This window comes from Bos taurus, chromosome 7 (assembly GCF_002263795.3).
Source record: "Bos taurus isolate L1 Dominette 01449 registration number 42190680 breed Hereford chromosome 7, ARS-UCD2.0, whole genome shotgun sequence".
In the NCBI taxonomy this organism is placed as follows: Eukaryota; Metazoa; Chordata; class Mammalia; order Artiodactyla; family Bovidae; genus Bos; species Bos taurus.
Genome location: NC_037334.1, coordinates 65,747,812 through 65,770,455, shown reverse-complemented (window position 1 = coordinate 65,770,455; position 22,644 = coordinate 65,747,812). Strand labels below are relative to the sequence as shown.

Sequence of the window (22,644 nt, the reverse complement as noted above, 5' to 3'; positions counted from 1 at the left end):
ACTCATCAAGTAAGTCCTCTGGCCCCTGCTCCAACCCTGGAAGAAAGGGAAATCAAGCTTGTCAAGTTCTGAGCAGAGGGGGAGGGGGTTATGCGTGAGGCGGAAGATAAAGAGAGAAGAGACCAAATATTCTCCCTCCCCAAATGCAGCTTCCTATTGACTTGTGACAAACCCTAGCTGCGGTAGGGGCTGCAGGGAGATGAGTCCAGTGTGAAGACGTGACAATTTGGGGCGGGGGCTGAATGAGGCTATATTTAGTAACTGGAAGTAGTTGTAGGACTTTTTAGGACCTAATATGAGCAGAAAACTCATCACTAGCCCCACAGAACAAACAAAAAGGGACAGAGGGGGCAAAATTCAAGTTCCTTCCATGTTAATGCCTATATTAAATGTTCTGTAATTTCCAGTAGTGGCTACTTGAGGAAAGGACTTGGAAACATTTCAGATATGTGGCCTTGGCAGATTGGGGCTTGAATATCAGGTCTGAAAGTCTCTTGTGAAAACCAAGTCCAGTCATTTTGGGGTGTGATGAACCTGAGCCCAGGGTCACCCAGTGCTGTGAGACTTAGGTTCCAACCTAGGCTGAACAGCCCTAAATCTGCAGAATGCCATCTCCAAAGGGTCATGGCCTTTTGACACATGCCACACCCCTCCAGTGAGAGAAGCAAGTATCCTAGTAGGCAAAGTCCCCACTCCAGTCTGGGGACTGGAGTGGAAGAGGCCTGTTGGCTCTGTAGGCTCCTGACCCTAGATTCTCAAATTCTGGCCATGACAGGCCAGCCCCCATGGTGCCACTCTGACATCATAGGCTGTCAGCGAGGTCTGTGGGTTACAGCAGCTGGTCTGGGGTGACACACAGGGCTTTCCAGGGAGGGACACTAAGTGAGCATAAGTGAAGCCAGAAGCCAAGGGAAAGATCTTCCAGGTCTCATTCTGGAACCAGTGACCTGTCCAGAACTGGAGGACCTTAGAGACCATCAGATCTGTAAGGAGAGTGTCCAAAGTAGAAAATTGAGGCCACTGTATGGTGAGGGATGTAAAGGGCTCAATCTGGCCCAGATATGAATAGACCTGATCCCTGACCATCCTCTGGAAGGCACCGGGAGTAGATACCCTGGGGGTGGAGAGGAAAATTCTGGCCAAGGCACCAAGAAAGAGCAGTTGGGGCATGAGGGTGGGAAGGGGTGGATGTAGGACTTGTTTCATTTGGGGTAATCACAGGGTGTGTGATGTAAGGGGGAGGCAGGCTGTCGGGCAGGTATGGACAGGTGCTGCCGAAGGCTGCCTTCCACTCTGAGGAATCTGTACATCACCCTTCAGGCAAAGAAAAGTCCTGGGCAGGGGCGGGGAGTGCTGGCTGAGAGAGATGTAATAATATTAATACTAGCAAGTACTTGGTGAGTGTGTTCTATGTTCTGGGCACTGTTCAAAGCACTTTAACATGTATTACCTCAATTAATCCTCCCTTGACCTTGTGAGGTAGGTACAGATATTAAACAAGCATCTAACAAATGGCTGAGGCACAGAGAGGTTAAGTCACTTCCCCACAGTTACGCTTGGTTGGAGTCAGGATTCCAACCCTCAGTCTGATCTGGAAACTTGCCAAGCTGGCCCCATCAACCATATGGGAGCAGGGTTAGAAGCATGTGGAATCTTCTCTACGTGCAAAGGCGGATGAGGGGGCCTTTGCAGAATTAGCCATGCAGAATTAGGAGGACCATGCAGAATTAGCCAGACTTTCTGGGTTGGAAGAATCACAGAATATAATGGGAGATTCTGGAGGTCAGCTGGCTTAACCTCCTCATGTTTGCAGGTGAGGACACTGAGCCTCAGGAAGGCAGGACGGATTCTTCCAAGGATATGCTGCTGCTGCTGCTGCTGCGTCGCTTCAGTCGTGTCCGACTCTGTGCGACCCCATAGACGGCAGCCCACCAGGCTCCCCTGTCCCTGGGATTCTCCAGGCAAGAACACTGGAGTGGGTTGCCATTTCCTTCTCCAGTGCATGAAAGTGAAAAGTGAAAGTGAAGTGGCTCAGTTGTCTCCGACTCTTAGCGACCCCATGGACTGCAGCCTTCCAGGCTCCTCTGTCCATGGGATTTTCCAGGTGAGAGTAATTGAGTGGGGGGGCCATTGCCTTCTCCGAAGGACATGCTGCTGGCTGCCTAAACCAGGCTACATCCAGATGGAGGGACTCCAATGCTGGGAACTGACGTTCAGACATTAACTATACAAAAATTTCTGGGGCCAACATGATATGCTGTAAGAAAAGCCTTTAAAACCGGCATTTCCTTTGATACTTTTAGGAATTTGTCATAATATGTATGCAAAGACATATGTAATAGAATGCTTTATTAATAATACTTATAATTACTATGAAAATTCCCAAGAATAGGGGGACTGGTTAAGTAAAGTTATGATATATCTGCTTGAATACTCTGAAGTCTTTAAAAAAAAAAATCATGCTGTGTGTCAGGAGTTCTTAACCTGGGGCTGTGAAGCTCCTAAAATTGTGGGTGTGGTAAGGGAATGTGGCTATTTCTGGGGAGTGGATTCATAGCTTGCTTAAGATTTTCAAAGGAATCTGTGACCAAAATTGGTGAACTAGTGTTACAGAACCAAAATTGGTGTAACTAGTGCACCCCACTCCAGTACTTTTGCCCGGAGAGTCCCATGGACGGAGGAGCCTGGTAGGCTGCAGTCCATGGGGTCGCTAAGAGTCGGAGACAACTGAGCCACTTCACTTTCACTTTTCACTTTCATGCACTGGAGAGGGAAATGGCACCCCACTCCAGTGTTCTTGCCTGGAGAATCCCAGGGACGGGAAGCCTGGTGGGCTGCCGTCTATGGGGTCGCACAGAGTCGGACACGACTGAAGCGACGCAGCAGCAGCAGCAGCAGTGTTACAGAACAATACTGCAAAAACCCTCTATTTTAAAAGGTATACAGCAGAGTATCAATGATTTCCAACTTATGGCCAACCTTATTTTCACTCTGCTCCCACTGAATTACCCCTCCTGTATTATTTTGAAGGGAACCCCAGACATTTGGCCCAGAAAATGTCAGAATGTATCTCTAAAAGGACTTTTTTAAAAAGAATAGGCACAAAGTTATTGTTGTATCTAAAATAAACAGCTAATGATAATTCTTTCATATCAAATATCCAGTAATGTAAATAATATTCATTGACCAAAAGAAAGAAAAGAAAAGGAAAAAAAAAAAATGCTTACAACTCATCACCAAGTGAGAAAAGTGAACAGGACAGGTTCTATGGCCCACTTTGAAAATCAGTCACAAAATTATGGCAACATAGTTAATTTGGGGGGTGGTAGAATTATGTGTTTTCCTCTGTTTCCTATGTTTTCTGTATTGCTTCCCCCCCGCCCTGCCCCATATTGTTTATTGAATTAAAAAATAAAAGGAAGTTAAAGAAGGTAGACTTCTTTCTAAAAGTCTAAGTCCCCTGACCCAGCACTCAAGTTTTAAGAGTTTATCCTGTTCCACCTGAGATGAGAAGTCTGGAGTCTTGGCCACAGTCTCCAGGGGAGGGGAGGCTGTGGTGGGAGAGAGCGGGGTTGGGGGGGGGCCCCTCTGACTTTCCCAGCCTTTTGAGAGGAAATGTGGAAGAGGAGGTTCTGGAACGTCTCTCAAACTCTGGTCCCTGACGTCCTGCCACCTCCCTCCTCTTACCTTCCCACTTTTATCAAACCTCACACGTTTGGGCCACTTTGCTGCTGGACTTGACAGACCAAACGAAACAGAGGCGGACAGCAGATAACCAGAGCCCTTTCTGGCCACACATAGGCCTGTTGGCTTGTTGGGCCTGCAAGAGAAGGCGTCTTGTTTCCCCAACACATTCCACAGTCATGTCCCCCAGACTGCTTGGCCTCCTGGCCAGATCCCCCCAGCCTCCCAGGTCTTTCATGGTTGGGGACAAAAAAGGAATGGAAGCCTGACAGTAGGCTCCCCTTTCCAAAGCCGAAAGTCTCCATTTTACTGTGTGACCGTGGGCTGGTCTCTCTTCTCTCTGAGCCTGGGTTCCTGCATCTGGACAGGGAGATAGTTGATTTCTGAGGCGTCCGTACTTCCTCCCATTCACCTCGCTCTTTCATTCGGAATTCTTATATTTATCAGAAACAGGAAGTAGACCCACCACATCTCTAAATGGCAGCTTGGAATTTCATGGCTGCCTCCAGCCATGGTGTGAATACCAATTGCTAAAACTTTTCTTGACAGAGAGTGAATAAGACAGACCTCATACCTCAAGACCCAGTACACACACCCACACCCTTGAAATAAAAGTTTCATGTAATAACATTTACCCTTCCTGCATGAGATGCAACCTGGTATTTTTACTATTCTGTTTTTTTTTTTTTTTTTCAAATTTCTGATAGCAATCCATTAAGGCATGTTCCCAACCCATGAAACAGACTTTGAAAAAACTGATTCCTGCAGCTCTGACCCCATTTCTGACAAGGTCGTATCAGTCCACATAAACACAAATGAATTCTATTTTTTTTCCAAATGGATTCTATATTTACTATCTTCAGTTACTGGGCTTCCCAAACTTGGAATGCCAACAATTCCCAATCTCTTGGAATGTTTTTAAAAATGCAGATTCTGATTCAGTAGATCTGAGGCAAAGCTGCGACTTCGAATTTCTGACTAGCCCCCCAGGTGATTCCTATGCTCAGACAACAGATACCTCAGACATCTACTTCATTGGTCCAAGTGTTCTTACCAAAGGGACAACTCTTCCTTCCACCCCAGTATCTTTTCTTCCTCTCTCCCTCCCTCTTTTTTCCATCCTTTCATAAATGTGTTTGGAGAATTGACAGGTTCAAAAAAATCACAACTCTGACTCTTACCAGCTGGAGAACCTTGGACAAGTTACTTAAATTCTCTGTGCCTCAGTTTGTTTATCTGCAAAATGTGAATACAAACTGTACTTTTTTTTACAAAATACTTTGAGATAATTGAAATAACCTATATAAAGTACTTAATTCATTGCCTACCACATTATGAATGCCAAGTAAATGTTATTGTTGTTATTATTTTTGTTGCCAAAGTTGAATTGGAACTTTTTCTTATTGACTATCTCTTGTCATAAGAGTTATATTTTAAGTCTTATATTTAGTTTGGAATATGGATTATTTTTTAATTATAAAATACAATAAACAATACATTTGTGAAATTGAGGAAAAGCAAAGATATCATCCATAATTCCCAATGATTCTACCAACAATAATAATTTTAGGGTGTCTTCTTTCATGTGCCTAATCTATGGTTCTGATATTTAGTTGACACCTGAGTGCATCTTTCTCTTTTATAAAACCCAGTGAAATCACTTACTTTCATTTAGATATCAGTTCATGCTATTCGTTTTTTCTTTAAAATAAAGCCTTTCTTATTTTGAAAAAAATCCTAGTATGTTTAATCTTTAAATTTATTTTATTATTTTTTGGCCATGCTGTGTGGCATGTGGGATCTCAGTTCCCCAACCAGGGATTGAACCTGAGCCTCCAGGAGTGGAAGTGCAGAGTCTTACCCCTGGAACACCAGGGAAGTCCCCCAGTGTGTTTAATTTTATATTCTCCTTTTTACTCACCATTAAACCATATTCACCTTTTCCCTAAAAATGCATTCTAAAAGTATAAATGGGAGTAGGTACAAAGTATGACTTCTGGAACCCAGGATTGGATGCAAACCTCAAATCACTCTGAAGAACGTGGCTGAGGTCTGACTCTGTGCAATGCTAGACCTGGTGATGGACACACAACTTAGGACCGTGCAAACGCTCAGACCTGCAGGCCTGGGTGATCCTTGGGGGCGACCTAGGGCCTGGGACCACATAATGAGGGCCACAGAGCTGAGACCAGAAAACGTGGCATTCCTTATGAAGGAGGCAGCAAGGGACTTAACTAAGGTGGAAAATCTATTTTAGTTCCATTTTGCTAACTTGGGTGAGACTTTCTTTTAGTAATTCCACGTGCCAGCTCTCTTCCTATAAGATTGTTCCTTCAACCACACCTTCCTAAACACCTACTGTGTGATGGGGCTGTATTGTAAGATTAACTTCTGGGTAATCATATAGGTAGCGACATCTCCTCAGAATTGTCTGTATTAAGTAAGTTACCATTCATTCATCCAACAAATATTTCCTGAGTAAATTCTATGTGTAGGTACTGTACTAAGTACTGGGGATACAGTGCTGAGTGGAACAGATGTGACATCTTTCCTCACAGGTGCTAACCTCATTATGATGAATCATCTCTTTAGAGGCAACCTGTGGCAACCTGATGCTACCATTAAAACTGATGAACATGGACTCTGTGTAGCAGGAAGGTTTTTTAGTATGCAGTGTTTGGGGGTGAGAGAGTTGCATTATTTGGGTGGCAGGTTATATTCTTTTTTTCATTAGAGTACATTACTGTTAAGATACTGTTGGAGAACATTTTTCCAAAGAGAAAATGCAGGTGACCAACAGGCATATGAAAAGATGCTCAAAATCACTAATAATCAGGAAAGTGAAAATCAAGCCACAATGAGCTATATCACCTCACACCAGTCAAAATGCCTCTTATCAAAAAGAACACAAATAACAAATGTTGCAGAGGATGTGAAGAAAAGGGAACCCTTGTACACTGTTGGTGGGAATATAAATTGGTGCCGTCACTGTTGAAAACATGGTAGAGCTTTCTCAAAAAACTAAAAATAGAGCTACTATATGACCCAGCAATTCCATTCCTGTGTATATTGAGGGTAAAAACACTAACTCAAAAGATACACGCACCCCAATGTTCACAGCAGCACTGAATATCATTGTCAAGACACAGAAGCAACCTAAGTGCCCACCAGATGAACAGATAAGATGTGGTTATATCTATTCAATCATAAAAATGAATGAATTTTTGCCATTTTGCCATGGATGGACTTGGAGGGCATTATACTAAGTGAAGTAAGTCAGACAGAAAAGATAGATACTAGGGGTAGGGGTATGAGAGAGGTTCAACAGAGAGGAGACATATGTATGCATATGGCTGATTCGTGTTGTTGTGTGGCAGAAACCAACACAACATTGTAAAGCAATTAGCCTCCAATTAATAAATTTTTTAAAAAGATAAATACTGTATGATATAATTTATATGTGGAATCTAAAAAATACAACAAAGTAGTGAATACAACAAAAAAAAAGAAGCAGACTCACAGATATAGAGAAAAAAACTAGTGGTTATGGAGAGAATGGGCAGTCTGAGGGGTGGGGGAGTAGGAAGTACAAATTATTGGGTTTACAATGGCCTTAAGGATAGATTGTACCACATGGAGAATATAGCCAATATTTTGTAATAACTATAAATGGAAAGTAAATTTTTAAAATTATATAAAATTTTTTTAAAGTTTAAAATACTGTTGGAGAAATAAAAGTATTTTTAGCATTTTAACTCTACCCTTGTGCGTGTGTGCTAAGTCGCTTCAGTCATGTCCAATTCTTTGCCACCCTATGGACTGTAGCCTGCCAGGCTCCTCTGGCCATGGGGATTCTCCAGGCAAGGATACTGGAGTGGGTTGCCATCCCCTCCTCTTCCTGACTCAGGGATTGAACCTGTATCTCTTGTGGCTCCTGCATTGCAAGCAGATTCTTTACTGCTGAGCCACCGGGGAAGTCCCCAACTACACTCATACCCTTACCTACCCTCTAACACACACATCATTGTAGTGGTTAAAAGCAAGAACTTTGGAGTCAAGGAGACCCGGGTTTGAATTCTACTTCTCCAGTGTCCTAGCTGAGCGGCCTTTGGGCATTAACTCCACATCTATAAAATGGAGATAAGAGTGTTGCTCAGAGGATTCAATGAGAGTCTGTGTAGAGTGCATGGCATACAACAAAAGGTTAATGCCATTGCCGTTACCATTAGTTCAGTGTGACAGAAGGAGAGGAGCCGGCCTCATGGTTTCAGGAAAGAATCACACATTTGTTTTCGTTTTTGGCCACGTTGTGCTGCACGCGAGATCTTAGTTCTCCAATCAGGGGTTGAGCCCATACCCCCTGCATTGGAGGCATGGAGTCTCAGCCACCGTGGACTGCCAGGTAAGTCCCCAAAATTCACATTTGTGAACAGCAGACACCCCACTATCTTCTTTCTTAGGTTGTGCCATTTTGCTGGAGTCTTCAAAAATCTACTCCGACTGTTCTGTTGGTACAAGGTGGGGACCGCCCCACTCAGTTCCAGTCCTCGGTGATAGCTGGGCTGCCTGAGGCAAGGACAACCCTAAACTAACATCAGATAGAGCAAGCAGAAAGCTGTCAGATCAAGTGACAAGACATGGAGAAGAAACACACACCTGTTTAAATGTCAAGAGTCCCGGTGACAAATATATCTGAGTTTATGCAATTACATTTTTTTCCTAGAGCAGAGAATGAAAAATAGAATGTCAGGGTTGGAAGTAACTTTAGAGATCATCGAATCCTACAGTTTTGTTTAACCAATTATTTCTTTTGGTGAATAATTTTTGGAGGTCCTACTGTCTGCCAGGTGTGTGCTGGGTGCTAAGGGTTAGAACAGGTGAACACAAGGACCCTGTCTCCTTTGGGGATCTATAGGATTCTGTGGAGAAAGCTTAGAGCCCAGGGAGCTTAAATAACCTGTTAGGATCAAGGAAATTTTGATTTTTCTTCCTATATTTTTCTATATCTTCTAAATTTTCCACAAAGACATTGTCATATTTAACTGTGTGTGTATATTAACTTTGCTAGTCACACAGTTTCCAAGACAAAGAATTGTTGTCATTAAATAGGTTATTCCTGAGTCTCTACCTGAGGGATGTAAGTCTAAAATATCCCTAGCTCCTGAATCAGAGTTAACTAAAGGACTTTCTAGAAATGCAGATCCCATCCCATGTCCACTCCTCCTCTTCTCTGCGTTAGAAACCTGCTCAACAAGGAGACTGTGATACCTACTAAACTTCGAGAATGAACGCATGAGTTTCAAGAAGAAAACAGCAATGATTTTTCTAAAAAAAAAAAAAAATCTGCTCCGGAAGTTGAAATTAATGAACTAAGTTCATGAAAACAGACACATTTATCTTTTATTGGAATAAAGTCAACTCCTCCTGTTAAGTTTTTCCTCTAGTGCCACAGCTAATTGCATCCATTATGTGTTCTTAACAGGTGCTATAAATCAGTGTGCCTATGAGGGAGGGGAGTGCGACAGGGGGAAGGTACGATGGAGGGGGCAGTCTCCATCTCACAAAAGGGAACACAAAACAAGCGGTGTGCGTCCTCGGAGAAGCAGCCCACAGCTCTCCTGTCTGTGTGTTTCTCCCCTCTGCAACGCTATTCCCCTCTCCCGGCTGACATGCTTGCCCCCAGCGGCCTGACAAGTTTTGGGGGTCCTACAAATCACAGCTCTGTCCCAGCTCTTGAGCAGGCGTCCTTTACACTGCCCAGCCTTACAGTCCTCAGCATTTACAACCTCTCTCTTTTCCAGGTTATCATCATCTGTCAGATCTGAACTTAAACAACAAGAAACATGTCAGGTGAGTGCCTGGGAGAGACACTCGGCTGTTTACAAGAAATATTCCATTACAATCTGACGCAAAATGTTAGGATGCCTCTGCGCCCAGGTTCCCTTCTCTGAGGGCAAACTGATTAGCCTGTGGTTCCAACCGATGTTTATCCTCTCTGGCTCCGTGGAGAATGCCATTGGAAAATCCCGGCTCAGTTGATGCCTGGTCGCCTGGTACATTCACATTCATCCAATTAGGATACCCAGTTTAAGACATAATGGGTTTCGGCAAGCTCCATAGACTGATCGGGTTTTGCACACATGCACAGAAAGATTTTATTTCCTCTGTGGAATTTATGGCAGGGGAAAAGAGGTAATTGAATTAATTTCTGCTCTGGTTTCTAGGCTTTCGTCTCTGTTCTCTCTTTCTCCTGTCACCTTTGTTGTTGTTTTAAAAAATAGACTTTGGCAGGGTTGGGGGCTTGCTTACATAGATGAAAATGAATTTAAAATCCGGCAGCAGTTGGTTTGAGTTTGGGAGCTGGGTTTCACTGTGACTTTTGTTATTCTTTGCTCCATGCTCTGGATGGTTTGGGTAAGCTGATGAGGGCAATCTTGTGTCCTTCGGGGTGTGTGTGTGTGTGTGTGTGTGTGTATGTGTGTTGGGGGGTGAGTAGTTGTGTGTGTGTGAGGGGACAGGAGTGTCCATGTGGCTAGAGAGAGATGTTCATACCAAGAAAAGGCAGTCAAAGCCAGACTTTCTGGAAGGAAACCTGCTCTGATATTTGATAATGAGATAAAACCAAAGCATCCTTCCCCTTTCGCCAGTCACCACACATACCTCTTGCCTTTCTTTTCTGATTTTTGTTTTTTTCTATCATTCACTTATCTCTCATCTCCCTGCTCCACATCAAGGCTCTGCTGCAGCAAGGGGGAACACTAGGGCAGAAAGAGGCTGAAACTGAGGACCAGGCTGGTAAGAAGATTGACAGTGACAGTGAAAACGATCAAGACTCTGTCTGCCAAGTTTGCAGGTTCCTATTCCACTCTCTCCTGATTTCCAAGGCAAGGCCCACTGATTCGTCTCTGACTTTTAAAGGAAGGACTTTCTCTATAAACTAAAGACAAAGAAAGACCCCTGAGAGATTTAGAAACTCACTGGATGGTATGGGGAGGGGGAGGGAGGAGGGTTCAGGATGGGGAACACATGAGAAATAAAGGAATAAAAATTAAAAAAAAAAAAAAGAAAGAAACTCAATGGAAAAAGAAAGAAAGAGAAAAAAAAAAAAACTACTAAGCACTTAAATTCTCTCCCAAAGGACTGGAGAGCCTGCCAATTCCCCAGCAACGCCAGTGCTAAGCATTTTCCCAGCGTCAGCATTAAATCCCTTTTTTTGTTTTTCTCTTGTAAAGTGTGTTTACAATTGACCATTATGGGAAAGATGACAGATGTAGTCTGGCCCGGTTTAAAATAATAAGATTAATAATGATACCGTTTATTGCCCACAGGCTCGGTTTCTGAGCGCCTATAGGCAGAAAGAAGAGTTGAGGAGCCCGGAATGTTCACCAGTAAGTGTAGCCAGCCGCTGATCTCTTCCTCCCAACCCAGTGCGGAAAGGCTTAGCATAGATTTTTCCAAGATTAATACCTCGTACTCCAAGCAGCTCTGAAAGTCCATCTCTGGCTCTAGTGCTGTCCGGGGCGGAGGAGAATGTGCAGATCCCAACACCCGTTAGAGCAAGGCCATTTTAGATTGGAAGGAAGCAGGCCTGAGGAAGGAGGGCTGTCCCCCTTCTCCCACCCCAGACCCCGTGTTAAGGGAACCTGGTGGAAGAGGAGCCCTCTGTCCCCTCACCACTTCGGACCCATGCTACCTCACACCAGTTCTTAATCTCCCAAAACAGACTAGGTTAATCCAGCTGGGCTTTCTCTGCCTAATAAAGGTATTGCATTTCTTCCAACCAACGTTTCTGCGTATACATCAGTGCCAGCGGACTGGCTTGCTGCGAGGCAGGTGGCCGCGGCAGAACCGGTTGGGATGAGTTACGGCACCACCTCGGATTCTGGGATTCCCGCACTACTTTGCGGCTCTTCCTGCGCTCCAGAGCGCTCCTTTGAAACGAGCGCAAAAGGCACAAATTTTGAGTAGCTAAACTCGTTTGCCCGAGACAGCAGCGCTTAGACAGACAAGCCGGGAGCGGAGAGCTTGCCTTGCTCCCCGTGGGTACGCTGCCAAAGTGGCGCTTGATCGTTAGTGAAAAAAAAAAAAGACGGAGCGATATGGCTCAGTCCGGCGTTTGCAGGGGGAAGCAGACGATTGCGAGTGAAGGCCCCATGAGTCCAGCTCCGCCTGGACTACGCGGCTCCCCACCTCTGGCGGCCGCGGCTCCTGTTCCCCAGGACGTGCTCGCAGTTCCAACCTCTAATCCTAGTCCTCAGCTGGCGCAGGCTGGCTGAAGGATCGCGCAACTAGGCGGAATGTGTTGACTCCATCCTCCAGGGGAATTCAGATTGGACTGAAAGGAAAAAATTTCCCAGACCTGGGCAGCAGCAGTCGCCGATGAAACTGACCTTCATGACACTGACCAGAGATAAACCTCTTGGCATGAGACAGCCTGGCACACCACTGATCACTCGGTTGGGGACTAGGGACAAGCAGCCCACTACCACGAAATTTACCAGCGTGTACTTAAAGAGAAAACCCGAGATGCCTAAAACAGATGGGTGCACAACAGAACACTGTTCACTGTTAACCGACCACCTGAAACCGTTCTCAGTGAGGCTACCCTGAAATTAACTTGACTGGGTGAAAGGAACCAGAATGAAATCCACCTGCCTGTTAACACAGCCACTTACCCACAGCAAGAGATTGGAGCAGAGGCTGAAGAGTGCGGCGGGGTGGAGCCGGGAGGGGGCTAGTCTCTGGGTGCTCCTGAGAACCTGACTGGTGCCGCTGCGGGGATTGGGGGAGGGGGTTGTCCAGTGCTTTTTAATTTACGACCGCCGCGCCCCAAGCCATCCCATAAATTTGGGGGCCGTTTTCACCAAAGCTGTGAGTTACGATTTTTCAAATAAATACATTTTCCAATCAGACGGGGTTCTGTTTAGGTTGAACGCGTCCTGAAGCAGACATCTCTCTGCGCGGAACATACACAGAGGAGGAAGCGGGGCCGGGGCGAAGCTCAGACGACATAAAAACTTGTGTAAACACGTTGTCATTTACGGACTTCGGAAGAGAAAGGGAATGGGAGAGGAAAATGTTTAATTCTCCCTTGAATCCTGGGGTTCCAGACCCGAGGGAAAACGTGGAAATTTTAATATTCTTTTTCCATAAGCTTGATTTGTGTTAGGCATTGGACAATGGGCAGCATCAGGTTTACCTTAAATAGATTCCGTAATTTTGAGGCTGTTACAAACCTAAGAATGGACAGAGTTTCATTCCCCCACCCCCCACGCACACACACACCGCACACTCTTAGTTTTTCTTTAGGAAAGAGTGTGGGGGAGATAAACCAGAAGGGGTTATTTTAGCAGCAAGGTCTCCGATTTCTAGCTGTGCCTCCCCGTCCTCTAGGTCTGTTTTGCCACCTGTAAAACAAGGGGGATAGGACTAGGAATTAGAGCTGTCATCCAACCCCGCCACAGAATAGCATTCGCACAGAATTTTGTGCACAGTTGCAGGAAGCTCAGGGGTTCTCGAAGCTAAACGATAGACAGTGGAATGTCAGCTGCTGGCTTGGACCCTCTCTGGCCAGTCCACACCTCTTCCCAGGAAAAGGGGACATAAGAGGAGACAGAAGCTGTCGTGGAACCCAGGTCTCCCCTAGGTGTCTAGGCTTCAGCTCCAAGTTTCTGCCACCCATCGGCTGTGTCTCCTTAGGGAAGACCCTTCCCTTCTCTTGACAGGTTTCTCAGCAGGTTTTAACGCGAAATCTCAGTAGTCTTGCTACGCTTACACACTGGCGAAGGCAAGAAGCTCACCCCAGGATCATCTCGGGGATATAGACCCACCTTTCTGTCTCTTCCCTGCCCCGGTTGTTCCCCAACCCCCCACACCCAACCCACCCCAGGGTTAGCCCTGGGGAGCAGGTTGGGCCAGAGTGGAAAGTCCTAGACTTTCTAGATGCGGCGGAGAAATGTTTAAGGGATTTGCGCACTCAAGCTGCGGGGTAAATGGCCTGCGGACTGATTTATGGCGCGTTACTGCGCGACGCGATTCCCCAAGACAGCGAGAATATTTTACACCGCGCTAATATAAACAGGCGGCCGGCCGGGTCCTTTTTATGGAGTTCCTGTAATTACCCGGGCCCTGACAGGTCCTTGATTTACGGCCCTATTTAGATAAGGGGTCCGGTGCGGGGATTGCTGGTGGCGTCAAGGTCACGGAACGCAGCGGGAGACGGTTTTGCGGTAGGCGCCGCGGCGCGGGCTCTTCCAGGCCTGCCAGTCCCGGGGGTGGGAGTGAGGGGAGGAGCAGGGCGGGCCGGAGAAGGACACCCAGGCTTCTGAGGCTTGAGTACAGCCGGTCCACTGCACGGATGAGAGAACTGAGTCCTGGAGGAGGCGGAAACTACACCGCCAAACACTTCAGCAAATGAAATGCGGGTGGGTGAGATCCGGAATTGGAATTCAGGACTCTGGCAACATTATCCCCCACCTGGCGATGTTCGGTGTCCCCCATCTCTAGCCTCCCTCCTGACAGTGGAGTTCTGGAGGGTCGGTGGGGAAAGACGGGGACTCGATGCGGTCAGAAAAGGGAGCCATCAGCTCAGAACAGAGCCCTGCGAGGGGATGGTGGATGACCTCCCTCACCCGGGCTATGTAGTGACGCGGTAACTTACTTTCCCTGTGGAATTAATATTGTATTCCTAAAAACAGAGCCATTTATCCAGGTTTACTATCAGGTGCTAGGAGCTTCACCTATATAATTTCGCTTAATCTTACACCAGCCCTCTGAGGCGGGTATAACCGCACCCCAGTTTACAGAGGATGCGAAGTTTCACACCGGGACGGGATGAATGCCCATGCGGAGTTTCAGTCCGGGTGGGCGGGCACGATTCTCCAGCAAGACTCGCTTAAACGCTCCTTTAATACACATTTTTAACCTCTGTGTGCTTAAGATCCCGTATGGATCTTAAGAAATGAGGATTCTCGCACGACCTCACTAGCGTAATTGGAGAAAGAAGCGAGCATTTAAAAATGCTGGAAGTGCTAGACCTCCTGAAGACGCTATCGGAGCGAGCACTGCAGGATGCGGAAGGGAGGTGAGGTGGGGGGAATATGAGACTGGCGGATAGACGTCCCACCCCACCCCTGAGTCCCTGACTCCCGCTCCTTTGGTCTGTGGTTGTGGGGGGTGGGGTGGGATAGAGTCCTTTCGTTAGCGGAGCCCCAAAGCCAAGAGCTAGGTCCGAGAGCCCCCAGAGAGGAATTAGAGCCGGGGTCGGGAAACAGCCCAGAGCTGGAAATTTCCCGCTTCCAGACTATCAGTCCTATCCCCCTTTTCTGAAAATGAGGAAACAGGCTCAGAGAAGGAAAGGAACACAGTAAGGTTCCTCAGGCTCATCTCTTGCCTCTCAGTTTAGAAAAATGTCAGCTAAACTCCTGGGTCCCAGACCTCGCGAACCATAGAGCCTGGGAAAGGGAGACAGAATACCTTTACCCCGTCCCCACTGTTGATCCACACGCACCTAAGCCAGGTTGGCCTTCAAAGCCCATTGGGGTCTCCCAGAAGGTGGGTCTGAAGCCTAGGGGCCACCGGCCATCTCCCTGACACCCATTCCGCTGGGTGCTGCCCAGTCTGAGCCCCAGTGGTCCCCAAGGGCTGTGGTCCTGGATCCGGAGCCACTCTGCTTGGACCTCTTGACTCTAGGCGGAGAGCAGCACTTTCTAGGGCCCAGGTGATTACATATACCCTGCTCTTTAACAACCCAGAGGGGACTGCCAGGAGATCTGGGGACCCTTCAAGACATCTCATGAGACTGGCCATCATTCAGTACTGATAATGCATTCCCTACCACACTAACCAGGCTGGATATTTGGAGAGTATTCAAATCACCCTGAGTGACTTATGTAACCTTGGAAAATGCTCAGGACACATGAGGGTGGGTGCTGGAGCTGGGAGTGTGTGGGTCACTGTGTGTACCTACCTATCACGGGGTGGGGGGGTGGGGGGCTGTGATAATGTGCATGCTGTTGTTCAACTTCACCTCCACGGCTTGTGACTGTGACTGTGCGGGTATGACAGAAAGGATGTCAACTGATCTCAGTGTTTGGAATTTGTGTGCCTGTGTGTAATGGACGAACATGTGAAAACTGCTTTTTCTGAGTGCTTGTGCATATATAGTAGTAATTGTGACTGTGTACCTGTGTGTGTGAGAACTGAGAATGCATGAAATGTGTGATGGGGTTTTCAGAAGTTTGTGTTATAAATACTGTCTACAGTAAGAAATACAGAAAGAAACGGATACAAACTGGTTGGGCCTGTACACAAGTGTGACAGTAAGAGTATATGTCAAGCCCTTCAGCTGTGCTATTTGTGTGGAGTTTATGTGTCTCTGCTGTAATGGTGTCTGGAAGTGTGCCTGCATAGAGGGTTGGGAGTGGCCCAGAGCTGTCACACATCCGAAGCTAGATGCACACCCCATGGGTGACGAAGAGATAACATGTAAAATCCTAGGAATGCACGAAAATTGAAATGCTGTTGTGTGTCGCATGGGTGTAAATAGGTTACCGAGATAATATGCATATTTTGTGGCGTCTGCAAGGAATGCCTAGACTTTGGTCTATGCTGGTGATTTTTTGTGAGGCTGCGTGCGTCTATATGTACATGTGTAACGGTGGTCCTGAGAGATCGTGCTGGACTAGGACCACAGCTGGGTGTATGTCGACTGAGCTCCTTCACAGAGTCATTACTGTTTCTACCCTCACACCCGCACTCCCGAGCGCCTTCAGGCCGGGGAGGCGCGGGACTCCGCAGAGCCGCGGCTCAACTGGGCGCGGGGGTGCTCCCTCCCTGCGAGCCTCCGGCTCCGCGCTCGGCCCAACCCCAGCGCTGCTGGCGCCAGGCGCCCAGGAGAGCGGCGGGTTTCCAGCCGCCTCAGGCAGGAAACAAGGACTTCCCTCCCCCATGCACCTCCAGGGCCCACAGCCCTGCCGAGCTCCCACAAGTGGAACCGGCTCTGGACAAAGCTTTTTCCTCTTTTCCTCCTGCACTGTCCCCATTCCGTCTGTACAGAAGAAAAATACAGTGTATCCACTGGCTACCCGAGCCCAAGGAAAATCGTTCATTTCCGGGCCTCACTTTTTCCATCTGTGCAATGAGCTAGTTGACCTTTCTCCCTCTACCTTTGGGTTGCTAAGTGTGCAATGCACATAGCAGGGGTCAGTACAAATATTTACTGTACACGCAAATACTTGTTGAAAAAATGGACGAAGAAGTAAATCTGACGTCTAAAAAGAGCAGACATGTATTTCTCTTCTCCTCTCGCCTTCCCCTCCACGTTGTTTTTGAGAGAAGGGTACACTCCCTCTACCCCACCTAGGGAAGGGGCTTGGCTGGGAAAGGCTGGTGAGGCTGGAGGCGCCCAGGTATGAGGACATCAGCTGGGAAGCTTCCCATCAGGGAGATAAAACAGAGAACTTCAGCTGCAAGCGCCGTCACCCTGAAATTCCCAAGTCCCAGTTGCAGCCCAGAGAAAGGCCCCTGGGGACAAAATTCGACGAGCGGAAGAGCCCTAGTCAGGAGGTAAAATCGCGAAGGTGCGGCCAGAACCGTGTCTCTACGCCAGTGGGTAGTAAGTTTCTCCCACGCCGTGAGCCCCGCGGAGAGTGTGGAGGTGGTGGTCTCCTCGGTGTACATTCACCGCCAAACGCTGATTTCTTGCAGTGTGAGCTTTGGCGCCGAGAATCGAACGCCAGAACTGCGGTGGCCTGCATGCAGCGGCCCAATGTAGGTGCGCTCTGGGCCCTCCGTTCGAGTTCGGCGGAGAGGAGGCTGCCCCTCGGTCAGCCGGCCGGTCTTTGGACCAGATCAGGCGCCCCGAGGCCAGAAGAGTGATGTCAAGCTCTGGAGCCCGGAACAAACTAGTAAATGCCTGTGGGCTCGGAGCCCTCCTCTTCCTACTTGCCACCCATCTCCTTCCACCTCCTGTCCCCGACCTCTACTCGGGTGGGTGGCCGCCTGCGCTGTAGATACAAGACTTGACCAAAGTTGGCGGATGCTCTGCCAGCTGCAGGGCCTGCTGCAGTGTGGCCAGATGGGCCGGCGACCAAGGACTGGGGCGGCTTAGGGGAGAACCTTAGGGGCCTATCCTGCTCCAGCATCCCGATCCATTTTCTGGCTCTGAGGCCAAGTAGAGCAGATGGAGCTCAGGATTGGGAACCTCTGGAATTCTTATTTAGGATTCTGGAAGGTCTAGAAATGAGAACCTTTATTTTTTTCGGCGCCTCAGTTTCCCTATCTGTAAAATCTAGGTAAAGGCCTTTTTGCTCCATGATTCCTTTCCTTGGGCACACGGGGAGGGGGTGGCAGACGGCGACCTGGGCATTGACAGGCCTGTGCCTCAATCACGAAGCCCCAACTCAGGAACTGGGGACGGGGGAGGGGGGGAGAAAGGGGGAGGGGCGGAGACGGGGCGCCTCCCCGTCCCCGCACGCGGCTAGAGTCGAGTGGCAGAGCCTAAAACCAGGGACGGCCATCCCCCTTTCCTCCTCCCCGCCCCCCTGCCATTGGCTCCGGGGAGAGGTTGACATCAAAGCCCCGGCCTTATATAAGCCAGACCCTGAAGGGGAGGCCGCAGAAGGGTTAAACTGGTCTCTCTGCATCCTCGTCCTCGCCTGCGACCGAAGCAGGCAAGAAGACGGCGGGCTGTGCGTGTCATCTTCAACCTTATCCCAGAATCTCTCAAAGCCGGTGCCTACCAGAGCGCCGCCCCAGAGCCCACGGGTGGCCCCGGCAGTCTCTGGGGCGCATGGGGCGGCGCTAATCGGGCTGGCGGCGCAGGCCAGGGGCCGCTCCAACATGAACCTCGTGGGCAGCTACGCACATCATCACCACCATCACCACCATCACCATCCGCACCCCGCGCACCCCATGCTCCACGAGCCCTTCCTCTTCGGCCCTGCCTCGCGCTGTCACCAAGAGCGGCCCTACTTCCAGAGCTGGCTGCTGAGCCCCGCTGACGCCGCCCCGGACTTCCCCGCCGGCGGGCCACCGCCCGCAGCCGCGGCAGCCGCCGCCTCCTATGGTCCAGACGCCAGGCCCGGCCAGAGCCCCGGGCGGCTGGAGGCGCTCGGCGGCCGCCTGGGCCGGCGGAAAGGCTCAGGACCCAAGAAGGAGCGGAGACGCACAGAGAGCATTAACAGCGCGTTCGCGGAGCTGCGCGAGTGCATCCCCAACGTGCCGGCGGACACCAAGCTCTCCAAGATCAAGACTCTGCGCCTGGCCACCAGCTACATCGCCTACCTGATGGACGTGTTGGCCAAGGACGCACAGGCTGGCGACCCCGAGGCCTTCAAGGCCGAACTGAAGAAGGCGGATGGCGGCCGCGAGAGCAAGCGAAAAAGAGAGCTGGTAAGTCCGGGGGACCTGCGTGCTCTAGCCAAGGGCGCGGGCGTGGTGAGCACCCGCAGGCCGAATACGCAGTGCAAGGAGTCTGCCTTGCCCTGCGTGAGATTTTGAGAGGCTGTGGGGAGTTCTGAGACGGTCGAACTGTGGGATTGTTTGCGTGGAGGGAGGCAGATTCATGTTTGAATTCATTTGTAATGCGGATAGTGTTTGTAAGACTGAATTTAGACGGAACCTCATCCTTTTCGGACAGGATCATAGGGTCCCTTTTGAGAATCCGTTGGAAGCTTCAGACCCCGAGAAAATGCACACACCATATATTTCACTTACATTTTCGAGGGGTCCTGATTCATCCCTGGGTTCTCCTGGAAGCCAGGTTAAGAATGCTGTAGGAGTTTGTTACTTACATTTGCCTGAATGTGAATTTATGCATATAGACTCAGCTGTTGTTTTCAAAAGATCTTTGCTGGAGAGGCTGGTCTATTTTCATCATTGCACATAGGGAAACTGAGGCCCAGAGCTGGACAGGATGTGGAGGCCACCTACCCAAGGGGTTGTTTACTTCGGTAGAAAAAGTCAGTTTATTCTCTGTCCAGAGGACGTTTCCCTGCTCCCCACTCCCACCAACTGGTTCCTCAGTCACCTTGATGACTTCTTTTTGGCTTTGGAGATCCCAGTCCCTACTAGGCCTTTCTGGATTCTCTCCAGTGACAATTTCTGGAGGTTGGTTTCAGTGGCCCAGGGCTCTGGGGCCTCTGAAGACAGTGATTCCCAGCCTGGGGAGCCCAACTAGTTTCTCTAGATTGTTGCACTGGGGACCACCACGCGTTGTAGTTGACTAGAGAGCCCCCCTGGGTTTTCTCTGACCTGCAGGAGCAGTGCTAATCTAGGGAAGTCACTTCGGGAGACTGGGAAAGACCATGGTCAGCGAATCTCTAAACCACTGCCTTGGGCTGGAAGAGATGCAGGCCCAGGGATCGGGATGCCTGGTTGGAAGTAGTTATTGGGCGTATCCCCACCCCCGGCATATCGCTGATTTTTTCAAGTAGCCGGGAAAGGGGATCCTAGGCCAGACCGACTTCCTCCCTCATTCGAGGAGACTTCTGAGAGCCCAGAGCCGGTTGGAGGGACCCGGCCCGGTATCCATGCTCAGGCGCTAAAGGAGAAAAGCCGGTGGATGTGTCGCCGGTGCAGGTTCGCGAGCGAGGAAACTGTTGATTTTCACCCCTCCCATTGCAAACCCTGAAGTCCCCCTTCGGCGCCATAAAGCCAAACCTACGAGCAACAGTTTCAACAGCCGCAGCAAATTCTCAATACCAACCCCCCAGAAGCTGCCCAGCCTATCCGGGTCCCCCGGGAACTCGGCGTATAAAGGCAAATTTATGAGCCTGTTTGCCTATTTTGCAAACAAAAATTCGTCACTTATTTAAAGGCTCCCAGTTACTGCTCCCAACACCTTTCACCCCACCCCTACTTTTATTCTACGCCTGGGTGAGCGGAGCAGAAACATTTAAACCTGTCTCTCTCGCCCCCTTTCTTGTGTGTGTCCTCTGGCAGCAGCAGCACGAAGGCTTTCCTCCTGCCCTGGGCCCAGGCGAGAAGAGGATTAAAGGGCGCACAGGCTGGCCGCAGCAAGTCTGGGCGCTGGAGTTAAACCAGTGAGCCGAGGCCTGCGCCGAGGATCCCGCCACAGCTGCCCGACGCAGAGCCCCGGGAGGAAAGAAGGCGGAGGCCAGTGCCCGGCTCTGGATGCCAGGGTCTTATGGGAGCATCCCGCCTAGCCTCCGCTGCGTGCTGGCAGGTCGCCGGCTGCAACTACACACTTCAATCGCACGTGCAATGTCATTTGAAATTGTTTTTAATACATGAAGAGAAAGAGAAATATATATATATATATAAAACCATCCCCACCCCTACGGCAACCGAGAGGGCGGCTCTTGGCTGCACGATTCGAGAAGGAAGGACTGCGGGACCCAAGCACGCTAAGACGTAACCTTCCAACCCTTCTGGGGCGAAATCAGGACCCCTAAACGCCTTCCCCATTACACTATCTGCCTTTCGTTCTCGCGCCCCTCTCGGCTTCGCGTCAAAACCCTCCGCGCGAACGCGCGTTCTCTCCTCCCTAATTAAAATGCAATAAGAGGAATCAATAGTTTTCTGCCAGGGAAAGAGAACCAAACCAGGAAGAAGAAAGGGCTGCCTTTGTTGTTTTTCCTCAAACAGTGATGTTTTTATTGTATTTTATTTTTTGTCACTGCACTTCCTACTTAGTTCAAGGAAAACGGCTCTTTCCTTCCTTATTCCATTCTTTCTTGTCTTTTCTTCCTTTCCCTTCCTTCCTTCCTTCCTTTGTAAATAAAAACTTTTCCCTATGTTGAAAAGTTTTTATGTATTTAAACTACCTACCATGCCTGCTCTGCTCAGGTGTTTGTTAATTCCCCCCATCCCCACTCTTTTTCTACCTCAAATCTATATGACCACTCACCGTCCCCTCCTTTTGCCAAAGCAGTATCTATGCTCTTGACTAATAAAACATTTTTTGAAATCAGCAGAAGCCTGTGTGATATATTGGCAACTATCCCCGGTCTGCTCCATCGTTTCTGCTAGTTGGAGAACCTCCTGTTCCTACTACTTCTTCTTCTTTTTTTTGATAAATGTCGAACCAAACTGCAAATTAAATCAAGGGCAGGGGGAGATAAAGAATTTACTCCTGGTATAAAAAGCAAAGTTCTCCTTAGAAGATGATGGGGAGACATGATAGCTATAATGAACCTAAAGAAGGGAAACCTGGAAATGAATTAGACCCAGAGATGACAGGCTAGGATTTCTGTGGGCCAGCATGTGGGCCTGTCTGTGGATGGGTGTTGCACATCGGTGTCTGCCATCGGCGGTCTGGAGCAAGTGGGAAGGGGGCCCGTCACACAAACGGAAGGCTACACAAGGGCAGGGGAGCTCGGAAGAGGGGAATGCCCTCCGGAATATGTTCACTTATGTGAAATTATGAACCTACAATAATAGTTTGTGCCTTGGTGCAAGAACTCACATGGAGCCCCGTGGCTGAGGTGGGGCCGACAAACGGCTGTGGAACACAGACCCAGCGCACTGTAAGGACTCGGCAAGACGGAGCAGCTATGATCTTAGACGTGAGGGAAGGAAGTTTGTGAGTGCTCATGGTCAAAGTGAGGCATTTCTCCCGAGCAACAAAGCACTCAACAAGTATTTGTGCAAGTATATGGATTTGTGCAAAAGGATGGGGTGAGGGGCGTGGTGGCTAATTCGCACACTTCGGGTCCTTGGAGGAGAGCAGCGGTTTTTGAGCCTCCACGTGTGCATCCATGGCTAGGTGTGAGGGTGAAAATAAAAGTGGCTGCGCTTGTCAAGGCTCGGATGCGTGCTGGGATGAACTGGGGCGGGCAAATGCTGGCGTTTCTGTCCCTGAATAATAGTGTACAGACAACCAGTTTGGTTTGTGCCAACTGTATGCGAGGCTCTATACTAAGCGCTTTTGTATCTCACGATCGCCGGAGGGAACGCATACTCTGCAGTGCGGGCAGGTCTCCGGCGCGCTCTGCG

At 48.9% G+C, this 22,644-nt stretch overlaps 1 protein-coding gene across 2 annotated transcripts; it reads left to right on the top strand.

Moving 5' to 3' along the window:
* The first annotated feature begins 18,300 nt into the window (after window positions 1–18,300).
* Window positions 18,301–21,619, top strand: HAND1 (heart and neural crest derivatives expressed 1). 2 transcript variants are annotated; one of them, XM_005209653.3, is made up of 2 exons: window positions 18,301–19,077; window positions 20,632–21,619. In XM_005209653.3, exons 1-2 carry the CDS (start codon window positions 18,526–18,528, stop codon window positions 20,731–20,733), a joined length of 654 nt encoding a protein of 217 aa, XP_005209710.1. In that variant the 5' UTR covers window positions 18,301–18,525; the 3' UTR covers window positions 20,734–21,619. The 2 variants fall into 2 exon arrangements, with proteins under 2 accessions (XP_005209710.1, NP_001069229.1); NM_001075761.1 differs by having other exon boundaries at window positions 18,303–19,077; window positions 20,629–21,619.
* Window positions 21,620–22,644: the final 1,025 nt, after the last annotated feature.

Coding starts and splice junctions, on each gene's coding strand:
- HAND1 (NM_001075761.1), top strand. CDS start 18,526: ATGAACCTCGTGGGCAGCTACGCACATCATCACCACCATCACCACCAT. Junction 19,078..20,628: donor GCAAGCGAAAAAGAGAGCTG/GTAAGTCCGGGG, acceptor GTCCTCTGGCAG/CAGCAGCACGAAGGCTTTCC.